The sequence below is a fragment of the Rhea pennata genome, chromosome 1 (genome assembly GCF_028389875.1).
Source record: "Rhea pennata isolate bPtePen1 chromosome 1, bPtePen1.pri, whole genome shotgun sequence".
In the NCBI taxonomy this organism is placed as follows: domain Eukaryota; kingdom Metazoa; phylum Chordata; class Aves; order Rheiformes; family Rheidae; genus Rhea; species Rhea pennata.
The window spans coordinates 130,582,947-130,598,800 of NC_084663.1; the positions used below are offsets into that span (position 1 = coordinate 130,582,947).

Consider the following 15,854-nt stretch of genomic DNA (forward strand, 5'->3'; position numbering starts at 1 on the left):
TTCTTTGAAAAAGTTAAACTATAAAATGATTTCTCTGTCTAACAGTGACACAAATATGCTAGCATAAGTATAGCTCAGAAAATGTGGACAAATCTGAAACCCTCACGCACATGAAAGAAGAAATCAGGGTGCTTTAAAGGACTGAGATGGCCTGGAGAAACCTGAGGCTGTGCTGCATGGCACAAAGACAGAGCGAACTGAAGCCTCATCCCACACTTCAGATCCAGGACTATCCTCCCAATACTGAGAAAATAAATTTGTAGCTAAAAACAGGAAAACAGATGCAGGCATTAGGGTCGCAGGTGTTACTTCACTGACAGCCTATTATAAAACTCCAACTGTGTCCAAAGTTATAAAGCAATTTCATAGTTATATTTATCAGGATGAATACTGTGCAAATCCACTTCTCTCTATTTTTTTTAATGTCTTTATTAAAAGATTCCTGCTGCAGATAGCAAGGCTTCACCAGATGTTCATCCAGGGTAGCGCTGAATCCCAAATGCAGGTCCCACGGCCAGCCTAAGCGACAGGCAAGGAGGAAGCAGGAGGCGCTGCAGCGATGGGAAGGGGCTGGCGCTGCCCTCCGAGAGGGGCAGCTGGGCAGAGCGCTAGTGCGCCCTCCTTACCCACACATCTCCCAGTGGGCAGCAGAGGCCAAAGAGACCTGAGCAAGTGGGTGGCATCACAAAAAGTACAGAAGGAGTCACAGAGGCCAGGATGGAAGGCCTCCACCGACAGGCGTGCTCTGAACAAGGAGGTAGGAAGAAGAAGGGTGTGGGGAATGGCGAACTCAGCCCGGAAAGCCTGCTGCCCGGACCAACAGCCTCCGTGCGCTGCTGCAGGGCTTATAGCAGACATGGGCTCCAGTTGTTAACACAGAGTCTGAGAAACTTGAAAAGTTGTAAAGTTTCAGCCTCTAGAACACATTAAAATGGTGTGATCAAAACCAGAGATCAGGACACCATGCATCACATGCAAAAAGAAAAAAAGACTGAACACACCAGCCAACATCCAAATAGGCAGCAGTATCTTATCTACAGTCATAGGTATAAGAAAAAATAACATCAAGCTCATGTTTTTATTTTGAAAAGCAGTTTGGCTGAAAATAAACAGAAGCTCCCTTATTATTGCCAAGCAGGCTTGGCTTACTCAAACCCCATCCTGAGAATCTAAATATGATTTTCTTCTAAATCACAAATGAATCGTTTTCAAATCAAATACAAACCCAAAGAAGATCCGAAGAGATGAAGGAGCCTACTCAAAAACATTTGCCCAAAGCACAGTGGAGTAAACTCCAGCAAGAGCAAGAGTGACATCCAGGAGAGGGACATCACGCTTCTCAATTCTACATTAAAAAAAAAGAAAGAAAGAAAGACTTGGAGGCTTCACATGACATCTGAACAGATAAACAGTTGAGGGCTGAACCCTACAGAGAGTGATGGAAGGCTGTTGGCAGGGCAAAACTAGGACAACACATTCTCAGCCTCTTTCATCAGCTCTCAGGGGAGTGCTCAGCACCAAAAGGGAGTCTGTTTAAAGGCACCATGCTGGCACTTTCAAAAACATTCCAAAATATATCTATACAGCAGCCAGAATACACTGGGGGTAAAGAAAAGTTTTGTGAGAATCAAAGCCTTAAAGGAACTCTGAAAAGGCTGCTGCAACCCAGGAAGCCACAGAGGTGCTGAAAATAGGCCTGAAAGCAAGGTCTCACCTGCAAGGATACGATGGGATTTGGGAGACTGGTTTACAAAGCTATTTTATTTCCATTCTGTCTTTCTCATTCATTTTTTATCCCTCTATTTTTTAAAGCTAATTATTCCACTTGAATATTCTAATAAAATCTGGAGTTTAAAGTCCTTTTGCTACTCTTTGGAGAATCTGCCACAAGGAGAAGGTACAGACAGATCCACCTCAAAGCTCTGGACCACTCAGGGTCCCACCACAAATCTATGCTGAAAAAAGGCAGCAGAACCAAACCCTGCTCCATATTTAGCACCATTAAATTATCACTCTGAAGAAACATATGTGGTTACCAACTGATATTATTTTTAACAAAAGAAAAGCTGAAAACAGGAATGCTTCTTGTGTTGGGAACTGGAGTCAGAAGAACGAGAGCTGTGCAGAAGAGAGAAATAAAATGAACCACCTAGTAAAGTGCAGTTCTGCATATTCTGCTAGTTCAGGATGAGTAACCCAGGGACACCTGTGGTGACAGCCACTGCAGGGTGGTGACCCAGGAGACCCTTGCTCTTCTGAAGCTGTCCCCCTCTGAGGGCACCTACTAAAGAAGAGTGGGTAGATCACATTGGCTAGGAACAGATGATTTGAGAGATTCTCCTGGTGTAAACACCTAGGTCTTCAGAGGCTAAATTTAAGTGAGACAAATCCCACCTACAAGGGGAACAGATGCCCCCAATCTGCTCCAATCATAGGGCACCTCTGAGGCAGGTCCCCCACCCTTGGCTCTCTACCTTGCTTTCCCTCGTACCAAGGCAAAGCCATAACTAACCACATCTGCTTCACTGCAGAGTGCTAAGGCATGAATATATTTGGGCCCAGATTCTCTCCTGAGCTAACTGCAGAGTGATACCAGAAATTATGCAACTTAAGATGCATGTCTCTTATGAAAATGATGCAATAATCAGTGTCTACAGTTCGATTATGAGATAATTAATTTTAATTGCATATTACATTCTCATTGAATTAAAAGATTTGAAGAGTTTGACTATTTTTATATTCCCTTTGCAATACATTTTGTAGTCTATGCTATTTAGAGACAGAAAATTGCAACTATTTTAAAAACACGACAATGACTTTCACCTCCCTGAGGGAAATCCTGAGTTATTACCTTTGATGGCATCAGAGTTTCTTCCTCGTTCTATAAGAGGAAATCATTTCAGACCTCTTCTTAGCTTTGCCTTGCACCATTTGAGTGCCTTGGGTCCCCAACACAGAGATTAAGACACTCTCTATTTATTATATGGAAGAGGGGAAATTATGTTTTTCTTAGTACATTGTTCCTCCACATCAAGTTTTTTTTTTTTTTTTTTTTTTTTTTTTTTTGGTGACATTTACTTGACACCATGCATTAGAGAGGATTGTCTGAGCCCTTGGTTACCTCCCCACCAAGTGGAAACGGGCTGCCACAGCGGCCCGAGGCAGCACGTGGCAGCCTGGCTGCTCGCTCCTGCAATGAGCCCATGCACATACAGCTCCTTGCTGCTGCCACGGTGTCTCCAGTGGGACGCCAGCCAGCTGCAAAGGAAAACAGCGAGATCGAACACCACCCCACGCAGCAGAGACGTATTTTGCCTGCTCTGATTTTCCATTTTCCACTCCTGCCAGCAGCTATTGAACAAAACGTCCTTGTTCCAGCCCCAGACGAGCCATTGTAATAAGATACTCAGAGAATGGCACCTTGTGGTCCTTTCGCGATGGAAAAATCACCAACTTCTCCAGTTGTTCAAATATGTTCTCAAATGGTTGCTGACTAAATTGTGGCAGTAATCATCAGCTGATAACTTGCCATCCAGCAGATAGCAGCAGATATTGAAGACGCTGCCTTCGAAAGCAGCTGGGTTTTGGCTGGGCTCAGAAGCTGTGTAGTAGGTCCTGCTCCCTCTTTGACTGAGGATACCTAGAAAGGAGACGCTGCTTTTGCACAGGACCACATAAGGACTTTCTGAATCGCTCTTGCAGATTTTGGCCTTGAGCAGTGGCATTTTCTGTGCCATGAGCAAGCCCAAAAGGGAAGGAGGAGGGAGATCTGAGATTGTGCCACTACATCCTCACCAGCCCTTTCCAGGGTGCAACGCAGCTTCCACTCCCAGTGCAACTCCAGCATGTCCACCCATCTCAGTTTGACCTCAGCTCCCACACCACCCACCACCAAGCCGTGAGGAGCCCAGCCCTCACTAGCAAGACATCAGCACTGCCCACGTGGGACCAGTGGTTGGACACATTCCCACCAGCAAGAGGGACAACTCCTGTGACCCCTAAACGTCTATCCAAGGAGCCTCAGTGGCTTGCAGCCATGAAATGCAAGACCTTGGAGATGCAGAAAGAATGAAAACCCTAGATTCGTGAGAGGCTCCCCAGTTGCATGCCTACGGACATAAGCCTGCCCATGCCACGATTTTTCTTTTTTTCAAATTAGTGTCCTCTTCTTTACAGCCTTTTAGGCCAAATAGGTCAGGCAAGCTGTGGAAATCTCACCAGATTCCAAAATTTATGCTTTAGTTTTCCTCAGATGCCAAGTTTTCAGACTGGAAAAAATATATGGAGACAGGCTCCATGCATATTTCTAATATATCTCACATCCCCTTATCTCCCTACCTTCTTTTCCTTCCCAGTCTTTCTTGTTCTTGCATCTTTTACTCCAAGCAGAAGATGTTTGAAAGTATTAAGGTATTGATTACACGTCTCTCCCTGACACAGCGCCAAGTATGCCACCTCCCATCCTCGCTCTGGTGGCACGCTTACATGGCAGGTTTCTCCTCTCTGTATAAAACACATCAGAATTGCATTACATGCTGCTGTTGTTTTTAACAGAAACATTATTCAACTCACCCAAGTTTTCTTCAGGAGATTTTTTCATTTCACTTAATGCCCTACCTCCTCAGTTTTTGACAGGCACACAGATCTCACCGGAGGCTGTTGCTCCTGGGCGCGCTGACTGCTCTGTGTTTTGCCTTTTATCCTTAGATCAGTGGTTCCCAGGATAAGAGCAAGTGATTAAGTTCTGCAATGTACCTTGCAAGTAGGGACCAATCATTTATTACTTAGCTGTATCTGGAGTCTTTAAACTAAGGCTTATCCAGTTCAATAAATAGTGGAATGAAGACTATTCTGGCATGAAGGCTGTTTATATTTCATACCGGATTTTTATTCTGAATCATTTTTCGTTAAACAACCGGAGGCTCTTAGCAGTGCAACTGTTGCCTGTTACAGCAATTGCACCACCGGTCCATCCCGCAGAGCTGTCCTGAAGCCGCAAGGCACGTGCGTCTGCATATCATCCTGCACAACGTTCCTGCGTGAAATCAGCCTCCTCTTAAACAATAGCAAGGGGTTTTTTATGCCACACAAAAATATATTAAAAATACATAATGTAACTTGTCTTAATATACTTTTCTGAGTCTAAAAATATGCCAGACCAAAAGAAACATATTTACATAAAAAGCAGACAAGGTCAAATAACAAAGAAAGCCCTTAATTAGTTGTAATCAACTTTAATTTGCATACCGTATATAATTCCTAAATGATTGTTAATAATAACTTTATATAATGGACTTCCAATTTTCATGAAAATGGCACATTTTGATAAGCAGACACAAAACCCTAGTACTAATAAGGTTTAATTTGCATACATTAGACTGATTATCCAAACAAAAGGATTACAGTATTACTTCTCCATACCTTTATGTCCTTATTATGCACATTTATTAACTTCACAAAAGCTAGCTGTTAGTGACAAACAATAGCCATGGCTGGAAGAGAAAGCTACAGCATGAATAAAGAGCATTTGAATGCTAAGGAGCAAAGTTTTTACTGCATAAATGTTTTGCTTAATTCTTTCTTTGCAAAAGATATTATGTTTTATAAGGCATGCACTATTAGTTGGATAAATCACTTCATCAGGTGATTTTTTAAAAGAATATATTTCTGTAAAAACTATAACCTGATCACACTCCTGATTTTCTAATACGAATTTAAAAAAAATGGACAAGCTTGAACATATCAGAAAACATGTTTACAGTCACAGAATCAAGCTGTTAGCTCATGTGATTCCAGGGCACAGTGTTAATAAATATATTGCCATAAGCTTTGCTTTCACAGTGTAAATAATAATACAGGTGGCAATAACTGTTCCTAAGGGTATCACATATACCCTGCAATTAAAGCATGAGCAAAGGGGGGGGGAATCATTAGCAGATCTGGTAACTGAAGTAAATGATGCTCACGAGAGGCTTATAAGAAAGCCAATAAATGTGCAACTTAAATTGCATGCCGCTTTGGGCTGCCCGGCACGGGGCCGCGCCGACAAGCAGCCGCGGGGGCATGTGAGAAGCGGATGCCGGCCGCGCGGCACCGTGCGAGACGCGCGTGGGCAGCCTCGGCTGCGCCCTCCCCGGGGACCTGCTACTGGAGCTGCCTCCGACCCGGGGCTCCGTGACCAAGCGCAACCGGTTTCCTCGGCACGACCGAGCAACCTGGATCAGTTTTTGATTTTAGGGGGATGCCGTCCCACCAGTCCCTACAATTTACAGGACGTTCCTGGCGAGGTCGCTTAGTGCCGACAACAAACTTCTCTTTTTCAGCATCGTTTCCGTCCTGCCGCCTTCCACCGTGCCGTAGGAGCCTCTGGGGGGTTTGTGCCCCTTGGCAGCCCCTGTCTGCAGGCTGCGGCCACGGTCCTTCTCTCCGGTGCTGCAGGGTCAAACCCTGGAGTCCTTCCCCAGCAGGACGCCAGGGATTTCATCGGGAAGTGGTGGCTGAAGAAGGCTGAGGGTCTGTACCTGTGAAATTGCCCTGGGGCGATAGTGCACAAAGACCATGAGCATTTCTTGGCCTGGAACGGCGGGTGCAGAAATGGCATTTCAGGGGGTATAACATAACACGGGAACTCTTTAATCTGCATAGAAGCTTACAGAGATCAGCCTTTTGCCGCAAATGGCCAAGTTATTCACTGCATTTGAGCTCTGCTGTGAAGATACTGCTGTTGCACAAGATGCCAATACACTTTTCATCCCAGGAGCCCGCTAGGCTCCAGGGAGAATGAAGAGCCCAGAAGCAGGCCCTGGAAACACACCTCTGGACCAGTAGTTTCTGCATGGAACCTCGATTTCTTCTAAAATATTTTCAGAATAAATACGCCTAAAAGATCTAACAATATCCGTTGCATCCGAAGTGACCCAGCTGCTAAATCCTACTGACAGGACCTAAAACTCTATTGGAAACGAAACTTAGCATCCTATATCATTTAGATATTCTTAAAGGTATCCCAGATCTTGAAACATATTGAGTTTTGCATAGTTTTTAGGCTAATCATAAAGTTTACACTGAACTGGATTTTTTTTCTTTCTCAGAACGCGCACACAAATCTGAATTATTTTTCCTTATCAAATCACAGCCCTGTTTCCACTGAGGCCTACCAGGGAAGAGTTGGCCTCGCTTCCCCGACTGATGATCCTAACGTGCAACACCAGCCACCTCACCTTTGGATCCAGACTGCAATTGCCTGGCTGTAAATCAAAAAATTTTACGAACATACAACCCTGTTCATGCTCTACTTCGTAGAACATTGTGGCAATTAAGTGAGGTGTGCCTGATTCTCCGTGGATGCTAATTCCTTTTGTTTGCCTTTGCAAAAATTGGTAATACTCTGTCTAGGAAATGCATTCAGCCTAACTCAATTCCCTTATTCCCATTCCATCTTCTTTGTATGTACTGCAGAAAAAAAAGGGTATTTCGTATCACAGGCATTTTGATTTTTGTCTGCCATACTGCAGGTCAGAATCCACCTCCAGTTTTAAAGATCAGTTTACACATGATTTTGTACAGCCCTGCCCCATGTAGAAAATTTTATTTCAGCCCATTTTAGGGGAAAAAGAGTTAGGATATGTGTAAATGGTTGTCTTGTCATTCTTACCAGACAGACTGCATTCAAGGAACCAGGACTTATACTCGCTTTCCAAGCGACAGATCCATGGACAAGTCCCATATGCATCACAAGTTCTAAAAATCAGAACCTGTGACTCGTTTTAGGAGTACCAAGGACAGCCAGAATACTTGAGGCACTTTGACCGTCATATTAGAGCAAAACAAAACAAAAACTGGAGGATAAAGCCAAAGCATCCTGCCTACTTCATTTTCAAAGGGAGGGAAAATTGCCTTCTCCTGAGCACCACTAGGCAGAATGGGTTATAGCACACTCTCTGCTGACTGCAATAGGCAGATGTTCCAGATGTGCAGCTCAGCTCGCCTGGAAGCTCAAAGGCGTTACCCATTTGAGCTGTGATTGCCTGGGCTGCAACACAGAAAAAACAACATTGTACAAATGAGTCTTCACTCATGAAAAAACCCTACTGACTAGAGGAATGAAAAATTATGAGTCAGGGTTACAACTCTGGGACAATACTTTAGTTAAATCCATCATCTTTTGTTAAAAGTTAGTTTTTCTGTGGTTCTATGAAATTATTTTTAGTTTTCAGGAATGCCAACAATAGCTTAGCTCCATAAGTGCCAAGTCCTTTTCAAGGTTTGATAAAAAGCTTAAAGACAAGAAGGCGCATTGATTTCAAATAATAACCTATACCCTATGATTTCAAGATTTCATACTCCATACATATGACGGGAAATATCTGTCTATAGAAGTTTCTAAAATTACGTATGATGGAGAAATCTTAAAACACACATTCTTTTTTTTTATTTTTGAATAGAAAGCTTCAAATCAACAGTCCAATAAATTGCAGCTGTTTGAATTGCTAAGCCAATTTACAGTCAAATTGAATTTTTTTCAGTTAAGAAAAATCCTTTGAATTTGGAAGGAAGTGCTCTGCTCCCTATCAACCCACTCACACTTTTCTATAATTTCATACATGCCCGCAGTCCTAGCTATCATGTTCTTCAGGAGTATAACTAACTTTTTAGCATATAAGTTTTTAAGAATGCATCTGCATTCCTCATTATTTCAGAACACTGGATTTTCCTCATTTTTTGCCTCCCTATTTCAATCTACTTTATTACTCTAATTTATAAATTTACTTGATTTGGGTACCTCAGAAGAAACTCCTTCATGTATTCACTTCCACGTACTTTGCTGCTGTTAGCTCTCTTATTCATGGATTTTCCTCAGTGCCTTTTAGGAGATCTCTATTTTGTGGCACCCTCAGCAGTGTTACACTTGTCAGATCACAGGTTCATCCATACCTTAGCATTATACAACACGATTTATTTGCATAAAACATCCCTCTTCCACAGACCAACACAGAAGACATTACTGACAGAGGGTCTTAAACAGAGAGCTCTGAAGGAATAAGCATGAGTGCTACATCAGAGCAGATCTTTTGTCAGTATCTGACCTACATCCAGCCATGCTTTTCCCCAGGGATGCTCCAACATCAAAAAAAAAAAAGAGATGAAAAGCACTGCGTTTTAATATAATGCTATTGAAGAATTCTCTCCATGTATCAATGAGCGTCAGCTTCTACCATGCACATTCCCTTATGTCAAGTGCAGATTTTTCCTAAATTTGTATTTTTAAAAATGATTATGAAACAGTGGTGCTCCCCAAGTGACAGCCAGAGGCAAAGAGCTCTACAGAGGTAGAAAATAATAATAAATATTATTTTAGGGCTAGGTTGGTTGAGGGAACCATCTGGCAGAGCTTCGTACACAGCTTGATGTCTCCTCCTTCTATTACTCTATTCCACTTCAGTCATGCTTCTGGATCAAACAACACTGATCTCGTCAGCAACATCGCCTGGGCAAAGAAATGCCTTACCAGCTCCTGCGCCTCCAACTCATGCCCTTCTCGGGCTCATTTTTAATTTCTGCTATGTCCCTGCAAGACCGCATTTACAGAAATAGAAAATAGCACCACATGAAGGTCACACTGGAGCTAGTCGAACAGGGTGGAAAATGTCCTTCGCTCAACAAATGCTCATTTGAATTTTTAATGGATTTGCTTCAGCTCCGCTCACGCCCCCCTCTGCAGTTAGCTGAGTGATCACATTTCAGTGGTACAAATGGTTGCAGAAAACCAGCTTCCAAAGTTGCACGTGCATTAGCCGAAGAAGCCCCAGATGTTACATTCGCACACACACAACGCACAAACGCACCTATTTGCACAACTCACGTGTTGCTGGCGCAACAGGCGGATAACACAGTCAATGCCATGCGGTTTATCTGACCAGCTACAGCTAAACAACGGAAACTGTTTGCAGTCAAGCCATTCTGTTACTCATTTAAAGGAGTCACTGAATCACTGTAGATAACAAATACGGTGTTCTGCTCACGGATATTCCACGAGCAAAAGCAGATAATACATTTGACAAATAAATTATTTGCTATGAATCTTTTGCTCAGTTCTAGTCAGTATATACCAAAAAAAAGTATAATGTTAAATAAGCCTATAATCATCATTTTAATTTTTTTAGACTACTGCTCCTTATTGCACAAATAATTTCACTGAGTTTCTAAGGATTACAGCAGTAAAGTTACTTGAGATTTTATCCATGGATTTCCTAGGGTCAGAGGAACCACAGCTGCACTGCTAGCCCCACCTCCAGGAAAAACAACACATAGGATCCCATCCAGTTACTCTTCTATTTAGCCTGACAATTTTCATTTGGTGAAAAAAATCTCAGGAAGCCAAGGATGGAGGAGCTCAAAAAGAAGAAGCAATAAAGATCAAGAGCCAGGAGCTAGAGGCAAGTGACCTGCAGCAAGAGACACCTAAGCAGGTTCTCCATGGTGGCTGGATCTCTGTGCTGAGGCACCATGGCAGACCTATGCCAGTGGGCCCTGCATCCTGGGCTCACGTTCGTGCAGGAAAGGGCCAACCCAGAGGTGAGGAGGGAGCATTTCCACATTGCAGGCCAGAAGAACAGTCCTGAGTCACCGGAGATGGAAAACTGGAAAAGAGAAAAAAAAAAAAAGGTGAGACATATCCTCTTAAAACCAGCCACTCCGGGAATAATGAAAACCATGTTAAAAGGAAAATAAACTACCAGGGAATTTAAAAAATGATAAATAGGGGAGGATTTAGAAAACACTTTTTAAAAAAAAATCAATGTATGGAGTGAGGCAAGGATTCTGCCCCCACATCAGCACAGGCTAAATATTAAGTATGTGAATACTGATTTCAAAGTCACCACCACTGCCAACATCAGGCCTTTGTCCAGATGTAGTGAATATGGAAACTGCAACCTGAAATAACAACCCAACCAAAGTGAGCAATCAAAGCTAGGGCTACTCCGTGGGCAGAAAGGCAGTGGCAGTGCAAGTTGATGTGTTCCAGCCAAATTTAACCTTGCCAGTTCAGATAACTGTAAAGGGAGGACGTAGCTACACACTGCAGTTGACCAACTGCCCAGTCGGTTGTTCACAGCTGCAGGTCCTGCGCTGTACCCTGACAGCCTGCTCTTCCCCGACGGGCTCCCTCTGCTCCCGCTGTCTCCATGAGCTTCAGCCTCTCCTGTGCAGGCACAGGTCTGAGGAACAAGGGAAAAAGAAAATGTCTACCGGGCATCCAAAGAAAAGTGATACCTGCGAAATGAGCTCTTCTCTCGGACGTGAACTCAGAGCTGCCTAAGTCCACCACCACCCCGCAAAGCAGTTTTGGTGCAGCATCTCAGCTAGGGGTATAGATTATTCAACATTTTAATTAATGTTTTGCAATAAGGAAACAATAATTTCCCTATCTTAAAAGAGAAGGTGGCTAAGCCTCTGAACCCAAAGATGTGTTCAGACCACCACAGGCTTGGCAGAGCCTTGTGCTATCCATGCGGATGCTGGTTCTCCCCAGACCTTTCACAGCGGCTGTAGGCAATGTGCAGCTGTGCTTTGATTCGCCCTGGTCCCCTTCAGCTTTCCTGGTTTGCTTTGTTTTTTTTAACACTGATCAGCTGCAGAAGTGGGCAAGGTTGCCTCTCTGGTGGATCCAGAGGCACAGTAAGGAGCTGCCTGCTGCAGGTCCTCCCCCACCCCCATGGCCACAGCTCGGGGCTGAAGCGTGTGATGAGCGGGCCGTGCTCAGCAGCAGGCTCGGGGCAGCATCCTCCAGACGGGCAGAAAATGTCTCTCCAGCACACAAGGGGAGAGGCCTCTGCCGTGGGAGAGGCTCATAGGAGAGGACACTCACCTACCGGTGCCATCCGCAGGGCACGGGGGCTCCAGTGCAGGAGAAGCGCAGGATCCCACCCCGGATCGTTATCCAAATACATATGATTGATTCCCCCTCACCCCCCCCCCAACGCAAAGGCTCCTGCGGAGGGCCGGCGCGCCGCGTTTCGCCCCGCTGCGCGCTTCCCCCCTCGACGGCCGCCGGCCCCGGGTCAGAGTCGGCCAAGGAGCGGGCAGAGCCGGCACCCGGGCGCCGGGGGCGCGCAGTTTGTGCCCGCGGCTCCTGGCCGAGCCTTCGCTTCATAAACGAAACAGCGCTCAGGGAGGCGCGGGAGGATTTGCAGGCGTTGTTATAGGCGTTTCCCACGTCGGGGGGCAGCGTGGGGCCGCCGCCCCGTTAAACCGGCCGGGCACCGCGCCGCGGCCCGAGGCGACCCGTTTCCAAACGTTAGCCCCGTCTGCGGTGTAGCACTAAGCCCCTCTCCGCTCCCCCCCACCCCCACCCCTGGAGCCCACTGCCATTTTGCAGCCACGTCTCCCTGCAAGCATGTTTTTTTTTTTTTTTTTTTGGGGGGGGGTACCGCTTCCGAGGACGGACCTTTCCATAACTAGGAAGAAAGACTAAGGGGGAGAAACAAAACAAAACAAAGCAAAGGGGAAGGAAAAAAAAAGAAAAAAAAAAAAAAAAAAACGCCGCCGCGGAACCGGCGGCGGAGACCCCCGGCCCTCGGCATGCGGGCAGGCCGCCCAGGAAGGAGGCTCCGTCGAGGGCGGGGGTGACGTTTGTACTCCGCTTTTCCCTGAAAAACGAAGTTGCCTGCTTCCCCGCGCCGCCGGAGCTACTGCCCCGGCCCCTGCCGCCGCTGCCCGCGCAGCCGCCCCGCTCCGCTCCCGCGCAGTGCCGCACCGACCCTGGCGGAGCCCCCGGCGGGTCGGGGGTCTCTTCCCTGCCTGAGGCTCGGGCCGGGCTACCGGGAAGGGGGAAGGGATGGGTTTCTCAGTCCCCCGGCAGTACCCGTCCCCGCGGGGTCTCTCCGCCGTCGGGGCGGCCCCGGGGTGCTGCGGGCGCCGCTGCCGGCCGCGGAAGGGTGCGGGTGGCTGCGCGGCCGCGGAGCCCGGCAGCCGAGAGCAGACCCGCGGCGAGGCCCGCGGCCGCGGAGCTAGGTGGAGATCGAGATGGCAGCAACTGCCGCCGATGTTAATCTAGGCTGGCTGGAGTGGGGAAAAAAGGAAAGGGGTGAAAAAAAAAGGCAAATATTTCCGTTTGTGCCCTCCTGCCTTTCTCAGCATTGGTTGTCAGTTCTCAAGCTTGTTATCCTTACAAGGCATCAGTTTGTTTGGCTGAGCTCAGCAAGGTTTTCTTCTCCAAGCAGAACTATAATTGCTATAATTCTACTGTATCATTTGGATCATTGCAGTATTGTTGTTTTCTCTCTCTCTTTCTCTCCCCCTAACACTGCAATAACGCGCTCCAGTGTTAAATTAGCAGGTTGCAGGGAGAAGGGGGGGGGGGAGGGAGAGACCTTAAATGAATGAAAGTTTGTTTAAAAAAAAATAAATAAAACAACAAAGTGACTTGGCAGAGGCGAGCTCGCATCGCGGAGCATCCCCGCCGGTGACTGCCTCTCCCGCCTGCGCTGCCCGCGCCCGCGGGCCGGCTGCCAGCCGCGGGGGCCGCTCGCAGTGGGGGCAGAGGCCGGAGGCGGCTCGGGGTCCCCGACGGAGCGGGCTTGGGGCGTACGAGTCACCTCCCGGCGCGGCCCCGGGCCCCGGAGGGACCAGCAGAAGGTGGGGGGGGCGGGGGGGAATATATAAAAAGATTTTTTTTTTAAAGCCAAAAGGTAGCAGCGAGGCTTCTCGCTTCAGCCCGAGCGCTGCCGCCTCGTTGTCCGCCGCCGGCTCTCGGCGCTCCCGCCGCCCTCGCAAGCTGCAGCCCCGAGAGCTCCCGGCCCCGCCGAGGCCGACCCACGCCCGCGTTTCCCAGCGCGGCGCCGCGGCTTCCCCACGACGGCGAGGCCGGCGAAACCGGCGCTTTGCGGATCCACAGCAGGGCGGCGCGGCCGGCAGCGCCTCTGCGCGCTGCGTCCCCCTGGACCGCCTCGGACGTTTCTCTTTCTTTTTTCTTTTCTTTCTTAATTAATTAAATAATTGCCGCTCGTCCCGAGCAAGGCAAGAGCCGCGCAGAGCCGCGCAGCGAGAGCAAACGGCGGCGTGGCCCCCTGCGGCCGGCGCCCGTCGGGGCACCGCCGCGGCTCGCACTGCGCGAGCCGCGGAAACGGAACGGCGGACCACGAACGCCCCGTGGGCGCGGGCGGCGGGGAGGGCGCAGCAGTGGGGACGCTGCTTGCAGGGGCAGGGCACGTTTGCACGTGCACCCACGGAGCGTGCGTGCGCGCACGGCAGCGTGCGGGCAGCGGCGTTGCACACACGCATTTCCTTACGGCTTTTGACTTCGCGCTGCTTCAGTAATTAGGGAGCCGCGGGATCCCGCCCGGAGACGACGGCTTGCGCGGTGCGCGGTGCCAGCCGCGCGGCGAGAGCGGCGCCCCGGCCCACGGCGGGAACGTGGGGCGCCCGCAGCCGTCCCGCCGCGCGCGTTTCAGAGGGAGGCCCACGGGGAGCCGGCGCCGTCTAAGCGCTGAGCCGCAGCCTGCGCGGGCCGCGCGGCGGCCCCGCGCCCGCGGAGCGCTGCCGCGGGCCCCGGCGGCGGAAAAACCTGGCGCGGATCCCCCCGGCACCGCCGGGGTCGTCCCTCACCACCACCATCCCCCCCCGGCCCGCCGCGGGCCGCTCCGCTGGGGCGGCAGGGAAGGGGGGCGGCCGTCGGGGCGGGACGGGGGAGGGCGTCGCGTGGCGGAGGCTGCCCCACGCGCGCTCCCGCCCCCACGCTGCAGGGCGGGGCGGCGGTGGGGAGCGGGGCGCCGTGGAGCGGGGCGGGGAGTGGGGGGTTTGTCCTGGAGGGGACGCGGGGGGCGGCGGCGGCGCCGTTCCGGGGCGATCCGAGCCGGGCTTTGCTCCGCGCCGCGCGGCGCCCGGCCTCCGCGGGCAGCCAATCAGGGCGCGGCTGGCAGCACGTGGCGCGGAGGGGACTCAAGAGCGGCGCGGCGGCGGCTCAGTCCCCCCGTGACGGGCGTCCCGCGCGGCCGCGCCGCCATGAGCGGCGCCTACCCGGAGCCCGAGGGCTGCGCCGAGCGCCCCGACGGCAAGAGCAAGTCGCCCACGCTGCTCTCCTCCTACTGCATCGACAGCATCCTGGGCCGCCGCAGCCCCTGCAAGGTGCGGCTGCTGGGCGCCGCGCCCGGCCTGCCGCCGCCGCCCGCCCGCCCCGCCGACGACGCGGCCGCGCAAGGGCAAGGTGAGACCGCGGCGCCGCGCCCGCGGCTCTGCCCCGCGCGGGTGCCGCACACCCGGCCCGCTCCGCACGGGGCGCGCCGGGCTGCTGCGAGTTTCGTTGGGGCTTTCCAATTATTTTGTTATTCTCTCTCTCCTTTTTTTTTTTTTTTTTTTGAGGGGGACACGATTTTTTTTTTTTTTTTTTTTTTTTTTTTTTGCCCGTGACTAGCGCTTCAGTTTGTGGCTAGAGCTCCGGGACGAGGCGGTCAGGGACGGGAGCAGCCCTGCTGCTCCGCTGTCCCCGGCCAAAAGTTGGGAGCGGCCCCTGCGTGCCGCGGGGGGGGCTCGGCTGGGGTTTCCCACGGGCGGCTGCGCCCTGGCCCGGGCGCTGGCAGTAATTCCGATTAATTTTTTTTTCCTCATCCAAAACAAAAAGAAAAAAAATAACATAAAAAGTTGGGAGGGGGTTTAAAATAAATAACTAAATGATAGATACGGGGAGCAGGCCGGCGCTCCGCGGGGAGGTGCGGGGTGCAGCCGGCCGCCGTCGGGGGCAGCGCTGGGCGGCAGCTCCCGGCGCGGGGGCTCTTCACAGGCGGGGAGCCGCGGCTCGGGCGCTGTCAGCGCTGCAGCGGGGCCGCCGGGTGCCGGCGGGAGGGGGGGGAGAGGGG

At 50.0% G+C, this 15,854-nt stretch overlaps 1 protein-coding gene across 1 annotated transcript in view; it reads left to right on the plus strand.

Moving 5' to 3' along the window:
- The first annotated feature begins 14,941 nt into the window (after positions 1–14,941).
- ARX (aristaless related homeobox) overlaps positions 14,942–15,854 on the plus strand; it is a 7,014-nt gene continuing 6,101 nt past the window's right edge. The window contains exon 1 of the mRNA XM_062574168.1: positions 14,942–15,205. Coding sequence (XP_062430152.1) covers positions 15,004–15,205 — 202 coding nt within the window. The 5' untranslated portion in view covers positions 14,942–15,003. The remainder of the gene's footprint in view (positions 15,206–15,854) is intronic.